The sequence below is a fragment of the Anomalospiza imberbis genome, chromosome 5, assembly GCF_031753505.1.
Source record: "Anomalospiza imberbis isolate Cuckoo-Finch-1a 21T00152 chromosome 5, ASM3175350v1, whole genome shotgun sequence".
NCBI lineage: Eukaryota > Metazoa > Chordata > Aves > Passeriformes > Viduidae > Anomalospiza > Anomalospiza imberbis.
The window spans coordinates 56,436,504-56,458,843 of record NC_089685.1 but is presented as its reverse complement, the minus strand read 5'-3'; the positions used below and the strand labels follow the sequence as shown (position 1 = coordinate 56,458,843).

General features: G+C 36.4%; 1 protein-coding gene and 1 long non-coding RNA gene across 4 annotated transcripts; one reads left to right on the top strand and one right to left on the bottom strand.

Moving 5' to 3' along the window:
* The first annotated feature begins 55 nt into the window (after positions 1-55).
* NUP37 (nucleoporin 37) lies at positions 56-20,641 on the top strand. Of its 3 annotated transcripts, none has more exons than XM_068190986.1 (10): positions 56-115; positions 1,529-1,748; positions 3,380-3,504; positions 4,512-4,584; positions 8,190-8,284; positions 15,590-15,680; positions 17,859-18,040; positions 18,944-18,994; positions 19,397-19,490; positions 20,292-20,641. In XM_068190986.1, exons 2-10 carry the CDS (start codon positions 1,593-1,595, stop codon positions 20,403-20,405), a joined length of 981 nt encoding a protein of 326 aa, XP_068047087.1. In that variant the 5' UTR covers positions 56-115; positions 1,529-1,592; the 3' UTR covers positions 20,406-20,641. The 3 variants fall into 3 exon arrangements, with proteins under 3 accessions (XP_068047087.1, XP_068047088.1, XP_068047089.1); XM_068190987.1 differs by lacking the exon at positions 56-115 and adding an exon at positions 254-301; XM_068190988.1 differs by lacking the exon at positions 56-115 and adding an exon at positions 1,162-1,185.
* Positions 12,313-14,827, bottom strand: LOC137474409 (uncharacterized). The gene is made up of 2 exons (XR_010999342.1): positions 14,005-14,827; positions 12,313-12,502 (listed from the first exon to the last, which is right to left on the bottom strand). It is a non-coding gene; the product is annotated as an uncharacterized lncRNA (long non-coding RNA).
* Positions 20,642-22,340: the final 1,699 nt, after the last annotated feature.

The following is a 22,340-nucleotide window of genomic DNA, read 5'->3' as shown; positions in this document are numbered from 1 at the left end:
AATCCGCCGCGCGGCCCAATGGGCGCGGGGCCGCTGCCCCGGAAGCAGCCGCGCCGCTGCCGGCGCTGCTGGGGGACGGCGGGGCCGGGCGGCAACGGGAGCCGGGGACGCGGAGGTTCGTGTGAAGCGGGGCTGGGCCACCCCCGGCCCGGGGGAGCTCGGGCAGCCTGGCTGGGGAGCAGCAGCTGGGCCCTGAAGGGAAAAGGAGGGAGTAGGAGGCCAAAGGATGCGCATGGATGGGGGAGGTAACGCGCACCCACGCGGTCCGGTTGCCCTAATCGTGCTTCCTAAAGAAATGGAGGTAGTAATACTCTTGGTGTTTTCAGGCGGGTCTGGCGGCCCATAATTCAGGCTGAGAAAGTTGGGGTTGTTCAGCCTGGAGAAGAGGAGCTTGAGTGGAGATGTCATAGCACCTTCCAGCATCTCAAGTGGCACTACAGGAAAGCTGGAGAGGGACTTTGTCAGGAGCTGTAGTGATAGGGCGAGAAGCAATGGGTGAAAACTGAAAGAGGGGAAACTTTAGTTACATCTGTCTAGTGGAAGGTATCCCTGCCCATGGCAGCGGGGTTTAGGACTACATGGTCTTCAAGGTCCATTCTAACCCCTTAACATTCTAAGATTCTATAATGGCTTGTGTTCATGGGAAGCCTTGGAGGAAGAAAAGTTTTGATAGGATTAAAACTTGCATTTGCCTTTAGGAGCAAAGCTGTGCAAGTTATATGGCTAAAATATTTACGGTAATACAGTGGACTGTTGTATGAATTAATACACAAACACACAACTGTGGAGAACCTCTCTGTGTTTGAGTGATGCCTCTGTCAGACCTGGCTGGCTCCCAGGCAAAACATTCAGGCTTGGATGCTGAGACCTTCAGGTTGTTTACATGCCAAAATCTGTCAAAGGTCTGAGATTTCAAGCTGGTTTTCCACGTGGTGTGTAGTTAAAGGTCTGATTTCCCAAAAAGACATAAACTAATCTCAAATCTGTACTGGGACTAAAAGGAATTGATTCTGAAATCAAGTGTGTATCTTGGCCTTTTGTGTTCTAGCACAGAAACCTGATTTTCATGAAAATTGGTTGAATGTGCGACAGTATTTTCATTTACAGTTTTGCAACCTTGGTTAACTCAGTTTTTAGTTAGACTCACAGCCTGTAAAGAGGTAGACAAGTAAAGAGAATCTGAAGGTAGTGATGTGCTGTTTCTTCTCATTTGGTTGGAAATGTTAAAATGCCGTGTGTGACTCTTCTGGAGTGTGTGCAGTTACTTGGTTTTTTGTATTGGTGTTGGGTTGCCAAGGGTAGCGCAAGATCTGCAATTATTGCTGAAGTCTGTAAGAGACAGTTTTGAATGTATGTTGGTTTAGTAAATATTTTGATTATGAAACAAACAGGCTACATCTAATAAGCTTAAGTGCAGCTTTTGTGTTCTTGAACGTCTTAAAGGAAATTTTTATTTGCTCTGCCACAAATACTTTATGTTTTTTATTCATGCAATGAGTCATCTATGCTTTTTTAAATTTTTGTGTAGGAATGTTGATTTTCATCCTGGAGAAGACATTGTTTCCGTGATACCTTGACTTAGTTCACTGAAAATGAAGCAAGATACTACTAGAAACACTTCTTACACTGTGGATTGCGAGGATTATGTGCACGTGGTAAAATTCAATCCATTTGACAGTGGAGATTCAAGTTCCCTCATTGCTTATGGTGGCAACAATTATGTGGTTGTTGGGACTTGCAGATTTCAGGTTAGTCTGTGTTACTGTTGTTTTTGTTCGATGCCCCTGAAACTGACTTTGCCAGCACCTCTACTGCAGGAAGACTTTGGTCACTTTCCTGTTTCCTCTTCTCACTGTGGTAGACAAGGGAGAATTTTACTTGTTTATTACACTAACAAGTCAAGGATACTTGTTTTTCAGGAAAATATAAATAAATATATATATCTGTAAAATACACACTGATATATCTGTGCTAATTTTATAGGTATTTCTTTTTAGGGATGAGCTTTAGAAATAATTACCTATTTTTTTTCACAATTGTTTTTACTGAATTTCCCTTACAGACTGTTTGAAACAGTAAAATTTCTTACCTTTAAGTTATTTACAGTTATATTATGAAAAATTTTAAAATGGAAAATATTGAGTTTTGCATATTTTTATACTGGATAAAATGTTTTTCATTAGATGAGTTTTTTTGCCTAGATGCTTGACAATCAATTGAAGACAATTGCTTGGAATTTCTGAGCTTTTTTCCTTCATCTTGCTTCTTTATAAATTATACAATATTATTTTTGTAATTTGTCTATTATGATTAATAGCGTAGCTGATATTTTTATTATTATTATTATTGTCATTCCCCATGGTCTTACTGTTGGAAATTTTCTGAAGAGCACCTAGTGCTAACCACAAAAACATACTGGCGTTTGTGTTGCTCTCTACCTTGTTTCTGTAGGTGTAGGCCTTGGAAAGGAAGTAATTCAAATTTTGGTAACCACAGACACAAGGTGTTTTTTCTATAATTTTCATATCCTCCCTTCCACATGTGGAGTCAGTGAGCATGTCAGAGTAGGTGAGGAAAATGTTATTCTTTCTTCCTATTGAGAAGCATTGAAAAACTGTGGGTAATTTCATGCATCCACAACTGGATTCTGCTTGGCCTCTACATTATGTGGAGGGCATACGGAGAGGTTCTTTATCTTAAAGCAGAATTGTGACACAGAGAAAATTGTGTAGGAATATCCTTTGAGGTGCTCAACTGGATGTACTGAAAACTTTTAAAAGCTTTTTAGAGGTCAGCTTATTGATGGAATCCATAATCCCAGCTCTTGTTTTATTTTTCCTGTTATCTGGTGTTCTTATCAGTGGTAAGAATAAGCAAGCTTGTAATCAGGATTACATGACAGAGGGCACCTTTTTATCTCCTGCTGTTTCAAGAGCAATGCTCTGGAAGTGACAGCATTTTTCCATGGTGTAAAAACAGTTCAGAGAGAAGACAGATTAAATTACATGCTAGCTTTTGTTCCCATTGCTTCTTCTCACTGCAGTGAGTGCTAAATTGCTATGCTGTTTTAAGTGGCCTTAGTTGTATCTGTGAAGATACTCGTACAGAGAATGAGCTCAGCATCTTCATAGCTCAGTTCTGATTTTTCTGCTCTTCATTGGCCTCTGGCTTGAGACTGCAATCATTTAATGTATTTCTAAATACTTAAATATTTCAAGTTAATGCTTTCTGTATGTTCCAGATTTTCACTTTGAAGGTGTTAAGTTCTGAAAAGATCCCCATATGTGTAATTTTGAAAGCCCTTTCATTTCATAGCAATCTGATTTGTTAGAAGTCACCAAGACCTTGTTGTAATCAGCTAACTGCAATATTTCTATAGGAGGAGGATGCAGAAGTGGAAGGCATGCAATATAAGACACTAAGAACATTTCAACATGGAATCAGAGTTGATGCCATAGCATGGAGTCCTGAAACTAGACTTGATGCTATACCTCCCCAGATAAGGTACTTAACAATAAACAACTACAGTGAATCTTTGTCTCTTACCTGTTTTCCCTAAGTCCTTAATATTGGACTGTTCAAAGCTTATGAGTGAAATCTAACTCCTTAGAAATCACTGATGAAGTCTCTGAAATCTTCAGTAGAGTAATTTATTCTTACAGTCTTCTTTTTTGTTCATTTGCTTGTTTTCTGTCCTCCTTCTTGTGCCCCTTGATCCTCTCCCCACTGAACAAGCTGTAAATAATATTTTTTTCATTATTTTTATGGACCTCAGACATAGTTTCTTTCTTTGTACATCTGTGAGGAGCTATTTCTTTTAAGAGCTTTAGTAAATGTGAGATCATTTGAATGGCCCCCTTTATAAAGCTATTTGCACTGATTTGCATAATATGTGCTGTGTTTCACAGTACCTACACAGTATCTGTGTAGGCTAGATACTATTTGTGAGAGCTTTTGAGGGGTAAATCTAGCAAATCTAGGAAGATAGTTAGCTGTTAAATGTGAACTTCTGAATTAAAATGTACTCAGTAGATTGTTTGATTCTTCAAAATTACCATAGTTGCTTATTACTCCATTTTCATACAGTCTTTTGGGTTAAAATATGTTGAATAGAAATTGGCTTATGAACTTTATATTTCAGTACTTTAAAACACTGATAATGAGGGCTGTTTTTTATGCCCTACCAGTTAATTTCTTCCAAGAAAAGTTTCAGCAGCATTTATGAGCGATATTTCAGGTAATTGGTAATTGATCCAGATTTAGGTTTGTAAAAATATCTAAATAAGTATTCTTGGCACTTGATGCACACTATTTTACAGATAAACACCAGTTATAACTCTGCTTGTGGCCAAAGCAGAAAAGTTAAGATAGATGCTTTTGTTTTTTTTCAAAATCGGTTTTTTTCTTTGCATCTCACTTTGCATTTTTAATATGAAGGAAAACTGATTAAAAGGCAACTGTTGCAATGTTGATTGACTGAAGGGCCTTTTTTTTTGATCTGTTGAGTTTAGGTTTTGTACTGCAGCTTCTGATAGGAAGTTAAGGCTGTTTACTTCAGACCTGCAGGACAAGAATGAATTTAAGGTAAGGGCAGCTAATGTGATTTTTAAAAGATTATTTAATTTTTAGTGAAGTCTAATTTTTAATTGTCTTTCTGCTCCACTTGTGACAGATCCTAGGTCCATCAACTCTAGGGATAATAATTGTATTGTAAATACCTTGCTGTCTTTAAAGTGGGAATAACTGTAATTATCACCTACATGATCTTCTGATTTCCTTCAATATTCTTCCTTTGAAACAATGTTCCAATCCAGGTACTACTGTTAATTAGATGTTTGTGCTACCCAGTGTAAAGTTTTTTTGGTGAGGTCTTAGCTAACAATAAGCAAAGCTAATTAATAAAAAAAATGGGAGAGAGTATTCCTTGGCTTTTACTGCTTTAGAATATGATAATGCCTCTCTTGATGAGAGTGGCTTATTGGGTATAAAGGAGAAAAAATCAGACTTTTTATTTGTGGTGTGTTAATTTATATTGGTAAGACAATGAGATTTGTCATACAGGAATTAAGTGAATTGTGGATGTCAGTTATGTGGCCATACTGATAATAGAATGAATAAAGGCAGGGGCATAAGAAGTAAAGATGGATGCTACTAAATGTCTTGAAAGAAAATGCTTTTTGTGTTGCTTCATCCATGCACATACTTTTAATTTCCTTCTTTTAGTGTTGGTCATACATGATTTTGCCACTGAGCAGTGGCATAACTGACAGAGTTAGTCAGCTTGGTGGGATTTCTGACAAAATAGTTCTAAAAGTTATTTATGCTCTTTGCTTCTGAGTTGATGTCTGTCATTCCATATTAAAGTCATCTATTTGTGTAATATCTACATTTTTGTGAATTTCGGAGAACAAGCTTTAATGTTAAGCTGTGAATTAAATCTTTTAATTAGCAGAATGTAAAGTTTCTTTAATATTTAGCTAATGGATTGAAAATAAGTTGAAATAATGAAACAATGGGATAAATTTGGTACTACAGACTCTAGTGAGCTAAATTCAGGATCTGAGTTCTAATTTTTTAATTTATTTTGGATTAATAAGGCCACAAGAAATAGTGTGGTCAGCAGGAGGATGGAAGTGTTTGTCCCTCTGTACTTGGCACCTTGGATCCTCTCTTCAGTTTTGTGCCACTCAGGACAAGAAAGACATTGAGGTGCTTGAGCCTGTCCAGAGAAGGCAGTGGAGGAGGTGAGGGGTCTGGAGCAAAAGTCCTATGAGGGAAAGTCAAGCTGAGGGAAGTGGGGTTGTTCAGCCTGGAGAAAAGAAGTCTTGGGAGGGAGCTTATTGCCCTCTACAACCACCTGAAAGGAGGCTGTAGCCAGGTGGGGGTCAGTCTCCCAGCCACCAAGTGATAGGACAAGAGGAAATGCCCCCAAGTCGTGCCAGAGGAGGTTCAGATTGGATATTAGGAAAAAATTCTTCTGTAAAAGGGTGGTCTGGCATTGGAACAGGCTGCCCAGGGAAGCAGTGTGATCGCTGTGTTCACCTTATAGATGTGGTGCTTAGGGACAGACCTGGCAGTGTTAAATTCGTGTTTGGACTCAGTGATCTCAGAGGTCTTTTCCAGCCTTAATGATTCTGTGATTGTTTGGTGCATACGTAATACAAATGAGAAGTGTTGGCTTGAATTTAACAGTAAAGCTATTGGCTTTGTTTATGCCAGCTCCACCACGGAAATTAGCTGTCCAAGAACTTTATTAAGGATGTACTCTGGGTGAGCAAAAGGTAAAAATACATACTGTTACTGGTTCAGGCTTGTTAATGTTAAAAATAATCAGAAAACAGCTAAGAATACATTTTTTTACCTATTAGTGAGGAACTCATTAACAAAAATAATGTGGACTAGTGTGTTTATGTCAGTAAAAGTTGCCTTTGAGACTGTCTTCTGGAGTTTTTTGATATAAAGTGTGGAAAACCCTTTCTGGCAATCAATTAATTTCTTATATCTAGACAGTCATTGTACTCTAGATTTCTTGTCAAGAAAGGTAACACCTAACTCTTATTTAAAGCACATGCAAAATCCCAGATGTTCACAAATTCTGGGTGAGCTATGCTGATCTGGCTTTCAATAAAGTTTGACACAGTGGCTTCTTATTAACAGTTAACTGATACCTCAGAAAACCTACTTCATAAACCTGAAGTTGAACTCATGATGAACATGTGGAAAATTTTGATCCATTATACGGTGCACACTTGACACATGGGATCTTTAGGAGAGGTCCACAACATGGAAACAAAGCTGAAGGAAGTATGTGACTACGTTCAGAATGTCATCTCTGAACATTTTGTCTTTTATAGTAAACAATTAGTACGTGTTGCTTCTGGAGGGATAGACGAGTAACCTTACTCTGTTTTCCCCGTGGAAAAACTGTCTTGATGTAATTATCAACAAGGAACTTGAAGCACACTTGAGTTTTCCATTACTTTGTCGACATGACTAATCCAAAATTTATGGGTTGGATCAAGCCCAGAACAAAAAAACAAAAGGTAAAATATGATTGATGGATCTTCATGAAACCTTTTTCTTCTTTTGAAATTTTCATTTGGAAATGAATTATGGCTTCCTTGTCCTGTTTCAAATTTTACTTAATAAAAAGCATATTTCATCAGAACTGTAGAAGTAAAATTAGGCAGGATATTTGAATTCAGAATGCTGAAAATTGTCAAAAGACTTGGCATCCTGTCTAAATATTTTAGCATCATCTTAGGGCCTATTAGTTCTAGTATAATCCATTAGGCTTTAATAAAATAATGGAAAAAAATATTGGAAAAAAATACGATGGCTGCTGAAAATGTTTCCGTATTGAATTGATGAGGCATTCTTAAAACTTTTAGAGAGGGGGATTTAGTTTTTGTGCATGCTTGAGATTTTCTTTTTTTATTTATCAGTTCGGCATTTGTTCCTCAGAATAGCTACACTTAAAGGCGGTGTGTTTTACTTTGAGAAAACTGTGGAACTTGTTTTCATTCAACCTTGTTTTCCTCTGCAATCTCTTGGTCTCATGCTCTTATCGTGAGGATATTTTTGTCTCATTTTTACAATACCTTGCTGTCAAAACAAAAGCAGCTGTGCCTTGAGACTTCATCAGTGGGACTGAATAGAAGAGAGTGGAACAGTAACAGATACATCTACACATAGAAATTTGCCTGACTTAAAATTTTATGAGATTTCTTTCAAAAATACCATAGGTGTATTTAATGAGAGATGCAGAGATCAGAGTTACTTAACAGTAATCAGAGTTCTTTAATGTAGGTAGATCATGCATTCATTGCCTGGTCGTTCTCCTCTTCCTTTGGAGATTTACTATCTTCTACCTTCAAAATTCAGTGGTTGAAACAATGATAAAAAGCTCTACTGTGATTCACAGATCTCTGTCAAGCAAAAGCATCAAACTGACCTCTGTGCTAACTACAAGGAGTAATGGGGGGGGGGGGGGTCTTTTCACCTGCAGTATGAATCAACACGTGAATTAGATACTTTGAAGAAATCCAGTTAATGATAAAAGCTTTTTTTACTTTCTATTAAAATTATAGTTTTATCTTAACACATATCATTCCATTAGCAGGTCTGTTAAATATATTGGTGGAACAGTCAGCTCTAAGGTAAAAGTATTTCTCTTTTCTGGTTGGCAGACATTTGATGGCCACTCAGATTACATTAATGATCTGGTCTTTGCTCCCAACGAAGGTCAAGAAATTGCAAGTGTAAGTGATGATCACACGTGCAGGTATGCATTTTGTTCAAAACACTATTGAAAAACTTGTATTTTACTTTTTCTATCTGTCCAATGTTTTATATGTCCACTTAAATAAATAAGCATTTATATTTTTATTTTTAGTGTGCCTTCGTGGCCCTCTAACAAGACTAGTCCACTAACAAGATAAGAAATGGACTATTCTTGTTAACTTAGGTTGTGGACTGGCTTTTTGTTGTGACTTGTGGGTTGTCTGTTTTCAAAGCAACATTTTGAATCAGCTAGATTCAAAATGAAGAAAACTTTTGTCTTGGATTTGCATACACTATTTTCCCCCTTCTGGGATAAGAATAAAATGAGAACAGGAGAGAGCAGACACGTACAGCTCAGTGCTGAATTATGCAGACCTTCTCTATGTATTCTGTCATCAGGTGGGTCAAGTTTAAAGTCAATAAAGTCAATATACATATGTGAAGTTCTCCATCTATCCAAATGTATTACCCTTACCTGGGGGTGAGATGACATAGCCTGAAGACAGCACCATCCTAATACCGTGGTACTGGCAGCTCAAAATACCATGATTACAGCTACTTCAAACTCAGGTGTTTGAATATTTATAACTGGAAGTAGAAAGGAAGCATGGTTGAATGCTTTGAATCATGCTGGGTAAAGGTTTTTGATGCAGGAGTTTGTCCTTGTCAAAAGGTCACCCATCTTCTAGTAGTGTGCATGAACGTATTAAGCTGCTTCTCTTACCCCTCCAGTGCAGTTGGAGGGTTCAGGAGGGCTATACAGGCTTTTCAGGTCATTGCAGTAGGGCAGCAAGAGAGTTGGGAAAGCATCATCTTTGACTTTCTTTACTCTGATGAGTAGGCAGTTTTTCCATAGATGTCTAGTCAGTATTTCCAACAAAATCATTAGGAATGAATAGTAGAAATGTATGACTTACCTGTATCTTCTCCTGATTTATTTCCTATCCTTAATTTTTTTGTCAAATCTAAACTTATATTTGGCTTATTCAGTAAAAAAACTCTTTGACTCTGTGGCCTTTTCCTGTTTCTTTTATGAAATGCTCAGCTTTCCTGGGCTGAAAGAAAACTGTTTTAAAACCAGTTGTCTAATTGATAGTACTTTAAAGGGAATAAAATGTATGTGATTAATATATACTAACAAGATTTCAGCTTAGTACCTATGAAAGACATTTTATGCCATAAAACATAAAGTCTTTGGTTAAAAGCCATGGGAAATAAGTAGAATTTTTTTGGCTACTTGAGTTCTTACTTTTTCCATTCGTGCATGTGAGGCATGAAGAGTTTTTCTATTGAATTTAAAGGTTACACTTTCAAAATGAATGGAAAATGCATTCCTTGGGACTTACCAAAATCATTCTTTACTTACTTTGTAATTTGCTTCAGTAGTAAAGTAAGAAGAGGAATAATTCTTCTGTCTGTACTGAATTTCTATCCTGAAATTGTTCTTAGGATACAAAATCTGCTAATGCTTGTGGAATAAAGTTCTAGAACAATTAGTACAAGTCTTGAATTCCACTTTTAAGTCTTAATAAGGTTTTAAAACAACTTTTCAGTATGTATTGACTATATACAAGCATGGTTAGGTCTTTCCTGGTTTTCACTCAAGAGAAAGTTTACTTTTAAGTTCATTAGAAACCTCTAGGGAAGTGAAATTTTCAGTTTTCACCCACTAAATAGTCTTGCCACAAGCTCCTGCAACTGTGACATCTCAGAGTGGAATTCAGTCATTTTGTTTGGAGGACAGTGTAACTTGGATACTGGTTATATCCAAAGTTCTTACCTTTAAGTTGCTGCTGTGTCACTCAGGAATTCTTGTTTCTTGCACATGGTCTTTAATGGCCTTCATCTCACAACTCAAAACTTTTTTGCAGCTGTGGAGTAGAACTGCACTAAAAATAATTGCAGTGGTCATCTGTGTTATGATAGCTTTAAGGAATATGTCATTTAATTCCTTGAAATGGTAAGGCAGTATACACTTCTTTGAACATTTGCAGCAAGTGTTGGAATGTGGGCATCTCACTTTGTTAATGAGATCTCTGTGTGCATGCAACTCCCTGAGCACCACTGTTCAAAAAAAATTACTACTGGCTTTTTCCTTATGATTCAGAAACACAGTCTAGGAGTCTACACAGATTCAAAAGTACAAATGATTTTGTTCTGATACTTAATGAAGCCAAAAAAATTGTGGGAAATGTTTGGAAAACATCACAAGTTCAACTGGCACCCTCCATTGCTGACGGTTATAGACACTATCTGATGTTTCTGGAATTACTTAATGCAAAACACCATCCTGTCAAAACCCACTAATATCATATCCATGCTAAAAATGAACCCCTTGACTGTTAAAAGTTTAATTCAATCTAGTTGATAATCACCTCATACTCCCTCCTCAGGTGGAAATGAAATGTTACTGACAGTGTCAGACCCTTAAAAATACTAGCATGGCAATTTCTTCTGGTCATCGAGTGCTGGAATGGCTTGTATTTTGAAAAGCTGAAAAAGAGTAATACATCCCTTTCTCTCCCTCACTCTCTCTTTTTTCCTTGTAACTTTCTTAAACTACATCCTCTTTCTCTCTTTCTGAGTGCAAAAGAATGTATAGTTCAATTATCTTCCGTGTTATCTGTGACTATACTTGCTTTTTGGTTCCTTTCTGAGTTCTGTTCATTTCCTTAGGCCATGGTTCACATCACTTCATAGAGGACTTTGTGAATTCATCAGTCACTCTGAAGTTCAGCCTTTTCTGTTGCCTGTAGAATAAATGCCAGACCATAAGATTAGTTTTGTTCTGTAACCAGGGATTAGGGAGGAAGGTTTGATGTCACTGAAGGCTAAATTAATTATAGTTTTAGAATGCTTTGTAGTGTTTCATCTGGTTTTAAGGGGGTTTATCTGTAGCATTTTTTTACATGGTACTCTCATGCCCTAGGTATTTTGTGTAGATTTTTCTCTAGACAATACATTGTACAGCCACGATGCAAGTATTAACCAACTGGTGTTGGACAGTGCAAGAATTAACTGGTCTCCTGTCAGCTTAAAAAAGAAACAACCAAAAGCTTTCTGGATCGAATGTTTGGAACATTATTTCAGTCTGATCTTAATAAACTTTTAGTTAGGAAGTCTTCAAAATATGAGGATGATGGAAAAATTTCCTTTGTGATGCATTATGGTTTATGTTAAGAGTAACACAGCCCTAGAATGTAGTCTAGCCTATAAATTGTTTTTAAATAGAAACCATTGCATTCGATTTGTTTAGAAGTTTTATATTTTAGAAAGCCATCAGCAGAATTGGTAGTTGTCACTCAGTAGCAGCCATACCACAGACGCATTTAGTGTTATATCCACTAAATAGATATAACAATGGGAACAATAAGCTGATAGCTCTTAACAACCATTTTTTGCTCTGGTTGAAAGGACAGAACTGAAGTGTCACGTTTGTTTCAAAAATGCTGCATGGTTTCTGGTTTTGCATTAGATAACTTTAAAGGTATTTCAGTAGAAATAATAAGGTATTTCAGTATTTCAGAAATAAAGGTATTTCAGTAGTAGAAATGTGTGTTTCTTGGACTTAGTTCTGAGTGTGCATGGCCTGAAATGTGTATTAGTGAAGTGGTAGATACTGCACTGTGTCTGCTGCCTCTACCAACACTGCAGGGTATAATTGCAGCCCACAGTTAGCTGTGAGAAATGGATCAATCTATTGATTGCCTTTCCAAGTAGATATTATAAGAAGCTAGAGATAACATGGTTTTTAATGCCAGGATCTGAAATATTCTAATTGCTAATTCTTTAGCAACAGTGACATTTCCTTTGATCACCAAAAGAAAATGGTTAACATGGGTCAGCTTTCTGAAGGAATATTTGTACATATCCTCTGTGAAAAGACTTCATAAAAACTTAAATATTACACCTTTCTCTTCTTCTAACCAGACAGAGAAATTTCTACGGTTCCACTTCAGCCTTTCATGTCCTGCCTAGTACCTTCCAGATCTGGAGTTGGTAGAAGACCTTAGAGAAAGACAGTGTTAGTTGTATTTTCTGCAGTATTTCCTAATCTCTGCACTTTCATGTTCTTTTTCTGAGATCTTCTTCTCACTCCCTGTGCTCAGTGAGGAACAGCTTCACCTTTGTGTGATCTCAGGAGCAGGAATTTTGCCCTTCTCCATAGTCCTCTAGGCTTTTCAAGAGTGATAGGATTTTCCTCGCACATGGAATATGTCTGACGGAGATATAAAGAAAAGTATTAAAGTTAGATATTAAAAAAAAAGCCAACAAAACCATATTGGACAGGAGTACTCTTTGGGTAATGAATCAAGTATAGTTGATCATGCTTTGCTGGGAATCAGATGTCAAGGTTTCTTCTAGCCCCCACCCACTCACTAAGATTGTTAGACATCTTTTGTTGGAAGAATTCCCTTTTTTTTTTTCCCATCTTCTGGGGATTTGAGAAATGTCTGAAGATTGCAATCTGGTTTAGTTCTTTTACTATTGCAAATGATGATTTTTATCCAGTTAGTTGATTCTGCTAGTTAGAATTATTCATAATTCAGAAAATTAGAAGATAAAATGAGGATCATCTCCACTGCCACAAGTTTTCCGAGTTCTAATGAGGTACTTTGCCAGCTGTAATAAAAGTCCACTGTATGATGAAATTGCTGCACATATGCATCCATATTCATGCATATGATATAATATAGTTGATACAATGGAATTTGAATTATCTTCAAGCTGTGAGACAACTGCAGTTTTCATTTGTTTGTTAGTTACAGGATTTGAGTGACAAGAGAAAGGTACTAGTATCTCAAGAATTTTCTTTAACAGCATTTGAAACTATCTGTATTTGAGTTGGTTTAAGTTTTCTGAGTACTGCAGTAAATAATTTCTCAGTCCTTAGTTAGTTAAAAAATAATTATTTTACTGACAAGATTGCATGTTATTTTTGAGACTATACATTAATCAAACTTGGGCACTTCTTTCAACTTTGTTTATTCAAACTTTTCTCCAATAATTTTTTGTGGAATTTTTTTTTTAAATATCAGAAAAAAAATCCCACAAGCTCAGTGACAAGTCTATGCCACGATGATTGGTTGGAAGAGAAGAAGTAAGAGAGTTACACATTGCAGGGTTACAAAAGATAAGGATATTTGGAGAAAAATAGACAGTTATTTTACTTTGGTATAAAATCATGGTAGTATTAGTAAGGTTTCAAGAGCTTTGAATGGGAGACAAAATCTTCAGTCTTTTTGGATTGACTTAAGTGATAGGAATGTGGACAAAATGGGGAGGTAGCATCTGTAGCTGATTTGGTTATGATTACTGAGTAATTTAGGAATTAAAAATCAGTTTGGCTAAATTTTTGGGGTTTGCACATTTTTTACTTGGGTTTTTCATGAAGAAATACTGAAAAGAGTTAATTGAACACATATGTAATTGTATAGACGTGATGCATTCAGACCAGGATCTATCTTGATATGCACTGCCTGGTTTGTGTTTTGGGGGTTTTGGAGGTTTTTTCCCCCAAAATTAAATTATATTATCTTTGGTATCAATAAAGAAAATATAAAATAAACTTTTATCCCTTCTCATCCCCATACTGTTTGTTACTAACAGTCCTGCCATCCTTACAAAGTAAAAAATACAAATTTGGTAACTTTATAAATAACAAAGTTACGGAGGTAAAAAGCATAAATTTCTCTCTCAACACCTAATAACATCACTCACTTCAGGGAAGGAAACATAATGGTATATTCCTTTTGCCAAAATGATTCACCATCTTCTGTTGTATCATAATTTTCTCCCTGCACAGTAAATACACATGGGAAGTGTTGATTTGACTTGGACAAATCTACAAGGCAAAACTTTTGGCAATAGAAGAAAGCATTGTATGTTTCTAAATTACCTAATCAAGTAGATGTTTCATTTTTTAAACACTTGTTAGGTTTTTGTTTTGACTTTTTTTAGTAAGCACACTGATTCTTCAAGATTAGAGACCCTGTGTTTTCTACGGGGAGAACAAATATTTGATCTATTGTGGTTTGGCATAAGAAAACAACATTGTTCATTAAATATATTTACTTTATGCCCATATATTTTGTCTAGACTTATGATGTATTAGTTAAGAGTTTTTTTTAATCTCTTCAATATAAGGCTCTAAGCACCCTGATGAGATATAAACTGAAAAAGTCTGGAGGAAGTCAGCAAAAATCCTCTGGAATAAACAATAATAGTACTTAACCACTCATCTAGTTCAAAAGACTGGGCAGAACACTACTTTAAAAATTAGCTGTTTCTCAAGTATTGCATGTCAGAGAGGAAGGATATATGTATATTTTTCAGTGTCTAAATGTATATAAATAATATGTAGCCTTGTGGTTCAGACTGATGTTCACAACTGTGATGTCTTTGTCTTACAACTGAAGTATAAATTTTGTAGGAAAAGAGGGAGTTGAGCAGTGGCTATGAGGTAAAATAGTCTGAGTTTTGGTTTTGTTGCATTTTAGAAACAAAGTAGCTCCATGGCTCATTACCACTCATATTGAACACATCCAAATGTGTTCAATATTTGAACACCTAACCTAGGTGTTCACCTAACCTAGTTTCAGTGTTTCAGCATACGCTTTCCTGTCCATCCATATTGGCCAAATACTGTTAATTATTTAATTTTTTAATAGCTGCCAGATATGTACTGTAGGTGTTTCTAAAGGAAAAGGTAAAACTGGCACATGCAATTTACCTGTTGAAAGCTCTCAAAGACCCTTTCTTGGTTAGTGTTACCTCTGCCATAGATCCTTCTGTTTGCCTTAGCTTAATTTCTGGTTTCTTATATTTCCATTACTCAATCTTGTCTTACCAGGAAATACTGGAAACTCTTATATTAAGCAGCCAAAATACTTTAATATAGGGTCTTTCCCTTTACATGGCAACATGGATGATTTAAGTTGTTTGGTACCTCATTTTAGGTTCCTTGTATCAACTGGACCAACACTGACTTTCCTGCTTTGTACTGCCTCACTGCTATTTATGGTATATTGGGAACATCTCACTGAGATTTCATGTCTAGATAACTAAAATGTCAAACTATTTGAAGAGTTAAATAGAGGCTCTGCCTAGCTCGTCAGTGTTAAAATGCATTATCCGTAGCACTGGCCACTTTCACTGACTTCTTCAAATGATACAGCACAAACACTATTTCATTTGGTCACTTCCTCTGTGAACGTATTGAGGCACTGAAAGTTAAGGTATTTGCAGTCAAATGGCAATAGTTTAGTACTTTACTTTTTTTTTTCTTTCTTTCTTTTCTCCCCAGGGTCTGGGATTTGGAAGGAAATGAGAAGGCCCATTTTGTTTTACGTTCTGCTGGAATGAGTGTTTGCTGGCATCCTGAGGAGGCGTTTAAGGTTGTGGTTTTCTCCCTCACCACCTTTAAAGTAACAGGAGGGGGGACACACTAAAAGTGTGAATCTTTGATGCTGTAGTAACATTAAAGTTTGAGGACTTAGTTTACACTGTAACTGGATATTGGTTGGATCTGCTAAAGTGAAGGGACTGTAAATGAATTCTCATTGCCATTTTTGTCATTTTACCCTCAGTCCCGTACTCCTCCCATCAGAAATATTCCTTCTTGATTAGGTACATCAGTTGTTGATAGCTATTCTGCTGATTGCTTATTAACTGACAGTTACCAGAGAAGAGCTCAAGTTTTCTCAGTCATGGTAACACAGCTCACCAATAATACAGACTCTTTATAGAACATGCCAAGCTTTGAAAAGTATCTGTTTGAAGTTAACAAGTGATATTTTTGTTGTTGTTCTTGCTTGAAGTGTATGAAATATGTTCTGAAAAATCAAATCAATAGACTGTGAATTTATACTTATCTCTTTATTGTACCTAGGAGAATTAATCAGCTGGTATGTACTCAAATATCCAGCTTCATTAATGGTCTAGTCCCTGCAGTCTTGGATTTATTATTCCTCTTGTGCCTATCAATAACTGCCTTAAGCACCTACAAATGGTTGTTGGGGTTACCACAAAAACACATATTTAAAACAGAGAAAAGCAGTCAAATAAGGTATCAAAATATTTACATAGCAGTAGGGAAGGAGGGTGTTTAATCTCATCACGCTTTCCACCAATATCAATATCCATCCTTACTAAGAAAGGAAACTGTTAACCAGGAAAACTGTTGATTCAGGTGGCATCAGAATTTAATGGGTTAGCTGCTGTTTGCTACTGGGCAACTTTATTAGCACACCAAAATTAATATATTTTCCCAAAAATACTGCAATAGTATGCCACTCTTAGATATTATTAGCATGACTTTTCTTTGACCATTATCAGAGACAGGCACAGGGGGGTTTTTTGGTTGTTTTATTTTTTTTTTTTTTAAAGCCCATTCCAAAAGCTCATAAAACTTGATAGTTTTAGTTATTGGTGAAAAGCTTATTGCAGGTCAAAATGCTTACTGCACTATGACCTTTAATTTGCAGGAAAGCAAGTTTTGGTGAAACAAACTGGTATTACTGGAGTATTTTTTATGCTTCTTTGCCTTTCTTAAGTATTGTTCATGACTATCTGAAAACCATTTCTCCTTATGTAGAAAAATCTCATTTCATCATCTGGGTATTGGAACAGGTTGCCCAAAGAAGTTGTGAAGGCTCACTCCATGAAATGTTCAATACCAGGTTGGATTGAGCCCTGAGAAATCTGGCTTAGTGGAGAGTGTCTCTGCCCATGGCAGAGGATTGGAACTAGAGGATTTTTAAGTTCCCTTCCAAGTCAATCCTTCTATGATTCTATAATTTAATCAGGAAGCTCTTTCTACAATACTTAAAAAACAACTGCTTGAGTATATTGCTGTAATGGAAAAAGTTTAGATAAAATCTGTTGCGAACTGTTGTAAGATGAAGTAAGAGATCTTATATAATTCAGAAAGAGTGGTTCTACAGATTCTATAGCCACAGCCACACCAATACTTTGCTTAGAATGGTAGAATTTAGGTAATTTAGGTTGGAAAAGACCTCCAAGATCCTCGAGTCCAACCTTTGATTGAACACCGTCATATCAAATAAACAATAGCACTAAGTGCCATAAACAGTCACTTCTTGAACACCTCCAGGGATGGTGACTCCACCACTCCCCTGGGCAGTCCTGTTCCAGTGCTTGACAACCCTTTCTTTTTTACAGCACTATGTGTCAGTGGGTTCTTTGTGCTTAGAACAGAAGCTGCTGAATGTTAAAATAATAACTTTTTACTGTATGAAAGCACAGTGCTTTGGTGGTTGTGAACTGGTGTTTCTAACCATCAAAATTATACACATAGGTACCTATAGACATATAGAAATAAAATAATGTAATCATTATGTATAACAGTGTAACAGTAGTATAGATTAAAGTGCTTTTTACTTATTGGCTACAGAGTGTCCAGGAGAAAGTTTTCTGGTATGAAGTGAAAAACTATACTTCATTTAGTATTATTAATATGTGCTTGAATGTATTCTAGGTTTTCTATAGAGTGGAAAAAAATTAATTTCCATTACATGCTAAGCTTACCACATTCTATGAATTTCTTTTAACAGCTGATGGTGGCAGAGAAGAATGGGACAATACGATTCTATGACCTGATTACACAGCATGCCATTCTCTCCCTGGAGTGTGAACAAACACCACTGATGTCAGCAGACTGGTGTTTAAAAAATACTTTCAAAATTGGAGCAGTTGCTGGAAGTGATTGGCTGATCTGGGATATCACTCGCTCCAGGTATTTTTATGCCCATGGCATAGTTGTCTTTATTCTCTTCATGAGGAAATGCTGGTACTTTGCTAATAGAGCATGGCAGTCAACAGAATCACAAATGGGTCAGGTTAGAAGGGACCACGGTGTGTCAGCTGGTCTGACATCCCTGCTCAAGTAGGGTCATCCTAGAGCACAAGGCACAGGATTGTGAATGTCTTCAGTGGGGGAGACTCCACACCCTCTCTGGGCAACCTGTTCCAGTGCCTCATCACTTGCAGAGTAAAGAAGTTCTTCCTCATGTTCAAGAAATTCCTGTGCATCAGTTTGTGCCCATTGCCTCTCATCCTATTGCTTGCAGCACGGAGCAGAGCCTGGCTCCATCCCCTTGACATCCCCCTCCAGATACTGATGGACATTGATGAGGTCCCCTCTCAATCATCTCTTCTCGAGGCTGAACAGGCACAGGTCCTCCAGCCTTTACTCATAAGAGATGCTCCAGCCCCTTACTCATCTTTGTAGGCCCAATGCATAAGCTAAATAAATGAACAATTATCAGGAATTATGATACTGATACAGGCTATTCCCTGGTATTCTTTGTTTCATCTTTATCAATATTTTATGTTAAAAATGTAATATTGTCTGTCTTTTTGTCCATTTGAGATAGCATCTCACTACTGTTTGCCTCCCACTGTATGTATTTGTTAAAATTTCATTCCAAGTCATAAGTAGATAAGTATTGATCCATAATAAACTGGACAACTACTTCAGTTTTCCTACTCCAAATTGAGATTAAAGCTGCAGGAATGCTCTGGTTTTCCCTCAGCTGCTTCACAGAGAGAAGACAATATGTCCCCTTCACTGTACTTTTTGTACTTATAGTATGAGCTATTTGCAGAACAGTTTTTTTACCATGAATGTCTGTTTTAGTTATCCACAGGATAAGAGACCTGTCCATGTTGACCGAGCCAGATTATTCAGGTATAAATGTTGTCTTGATTTTGTGGGGTTTATCTATTTAAATCTATGTCTATGCAAGCAGTTGTGAGTTTAGTAACCTGGTTGTGTCTCACTTAAGTCATTTTTAGGGGGACTGGTCTATAAACTTTGTGAAATTTGTGAATGACCCACATTTAGTATTTATGTGTAGCATTCATGTGGTACTTTTTTTGTTTTACAACACTGTGCATATGGGGCTGTGGGTAGGGAATCATTTGCAAGCTAATTCACTAAATCTGTTTCTCTGCTGTTAGTAGAATATGTAACATCTTCACAGTTAGTGCCAAGGGAGAGAACTCCACTTTGTGTGCACTTCTGCTGGTATGATAGGGTTATTTGGAAAGAACATTCATTTTATTCATAGGTGGATTCATTTTTTCATAGGTGGTCCCGAGTGAATGAAAATCTGTTTGCAACCACTGGATATCCAGGAAAGACAACTACTCAGTTGCTGGTCCATCATTTAGGACATCCCCAGGTAAATTTTTGACAGGAGTTGCATCTGTTCTCCTCAGATCAGACTCATGTTACTTAAAAGCTACAATTAAAAACTAGCCCAAACCATTCAGAACTGCTGCTTGGTGTAGCCATTTTGTTTTATTTTGGTTTGTGACATTCATGCTAAGGAAAAAAAAATTGATGCATACTGAAACTGCTATTTTAGAAGCTGTTTGATCTATATCTTTTAGCTTGGTTTGCTATATCAGTTCTAAAGGGAAGAAAAACACCTTTAACTTGATATGTAATAAATCTGGCAATATTTCTAGTTCTTAAGAGGCTAAAAACACCTAGTGGTATATTTTTCTGGTTTTAACTAATTATATTTTAAATCATTAATAAAAATGAAAAGCATAGGAAATATTTTGGTTTTGTTCGAGTCAGTATATATTTGTAATGCTTACAGTAAAAATATTACCTCCAAACATATTAGTTATGAATACATTGAAATAACAGAAGTAATTTCATTTAAAAAGGTTTCTAAGTTTGATATCATGCCTTTATAATAATAGTGTTTATGCTAATGGAAAGGGTTGAAACTATTTGTTATTACAGAATATTTTGCTGTATGTTACTTAAATGTAGTAAGCAGCTACTGGAACTCTGTAGCAGAGAATCACATTTTTCAGTAGAATTTCTGTTGTATTTTAACTATATTTGTTAAGGATTATTTAATCTGTGGTGTTTATTTGTCTATGCAACTTGGTACCTGCAGTTTAGAAATCATTTATAAGGGAAGTTGTATTGATATTTTTCTTTCTCTCTCTCTTTGATTTTACAGCCCATTCTTACTGGAACTGCAGCTGTAGGATCTGGTTTGACATGGCACAGAACTCTTCCATTATGTGCAGTTGGAGGAGACCATAAAATTTTCTTCTGGGTTACTGAAATGTAAAATAAGCATTTGCCTTCGATAGAAACTTGACAACATAATGCCTTTTTTCTAGTAAAATGAAGAAATTTACTCTTTGTGATGGTTTTCACTTGGACAGCAGAAGAAAGAAGCAAGCAAGATTTGAATCACTTGTGTTTGATTTTTAGCTTGCAAGCACAAGAGCTTTTGAAAAAATTGGTTATCATACATCTGGTTCTTGGTTATTTCTATTAAAATAAAATGTGCTTTTTAAACATAGTATTTGGTGTGAAATGAATTTTTTTCAGGAGTTTTTAAAGAGATTTTGTGTGCCAGCATCTCAATCAATCTAACTGACAATCTAACTCAGTTAACATGGCTCAAATATCTGAAATTTTGCAGAATACCTACAGAAAGAACAGCTCTCTATAATTAACTTTCCCAGACGTGACTATCTTATAAGAAAAGAAATGCAGCAGTGTACTGTCATAAAATGTTGTTCCTGGACATTTTTGAATAAACTAGTTACCACTACCAGTGAAGAAGATAATGGTAAAATCAGAATGATAATGTGAAGCAGTTTTATTTCTCTAAAGATGACAGAGGGATTTACTTCAGGCCTGTCAAACAAGCATAGTGCGGTTTTTTTTCCTGCTTACAGCCTTTTACTTCCAGTCTTTACAGGAAAATCAAAGGCTTGCTTTCTAGAAACATATTTTTCCTTTCCTTCCCATACAAAACCCAGAACGGAAGTAAAAGAAGAAGATAGAGGTAACTCCTGTCTTAAGTATCTTTTTTGCATCCTTGTGCAAGTGAAGGGATGTCAGAATGTTTCATTAGTGTAACAGCTCCTTACAGCATTGTAGCCCTCCTTACTAGCTGTAGTTAGATTTTAAAATATTAATTTGTTTGTTCCTATTTATGTGGGACACATAAAACCAATTCAGAAGTAAGACATTAATAAGTGAAATTACAGTTATCTTTTGAAACCTAAGACCATATTATATTTCTCATAATCCTTTATCCTTGAGAACTTTTGCTTTCCACCTGACACCAAAATTTACCTAAAATGAATATAAAGTTCCTTATAAGTTCCAGTGGACTGGTGTGTGCCTAAACTCTAAAATAAGCAGATGTTTCAAGGTAACAGTGCTCTGTTTATCTTGTATCCATTGTCTGATCAGAGAGAGCAGCCTTAAGGGGAGGTCTAATTCACTTGCAGCTAAAAGTCTTAGTGGCTCTGGGAGGAAGGATTGCCCCAAGGTACTGTTAGCCTTCTGGTGTGTAGTGGAGATGAAACAGACATGGGTTTTTCTGTCCTCAGAGCAAACTTCACACAGCTCCTGCCTATGCAGAATATATCCACTATACTCAGGACCCATACAGACAAGGGCAATATGCACCAACTATGTACAGGTGCACTCTTGAGTGAGACTTTTTTGGTTTGGAATTGCTTAAGACCCAAGAGGGCAAAGAACAGAAATTCTTTTGTTCTGTAGTTAATTCAGAAACCAGGATGTTTGCTTTTCATACTCTGTTTTTAAGGACTACTTAAAACTGTTTACCCAGGAATGATCTTGCCAAGGCTTTTCATTTTCCACTGGAAAGAAGCAATACGAATATTTAAATAAATAAATAAATAAATAAATAAATAAATATGAGAGCAGCTAATGTTTTTAGCATGTTCTCCATGCTCTTTTGTACAGAACAAAATAATTAGTTAATCCTCTCATGTTGCCTGCCTTAGCACAGTACGTGGAAAACTGAAACTTGACAAACCATTTTCAGAGAACTGCAAAACATTTATCATTTAATTTCCTTTTTTTTTTTTTTTTTAAGAAACCTATAGAATAGCTAGCATTTGTATTTCTCACTCTATTTAACTCTGAAGGGTTGATAGTTCTCTGAATTGTACAAATTCTGGCACACTGAGATTATTGAGATTGGAGGGGACATTGCTTAAATTCAGCATAGAGA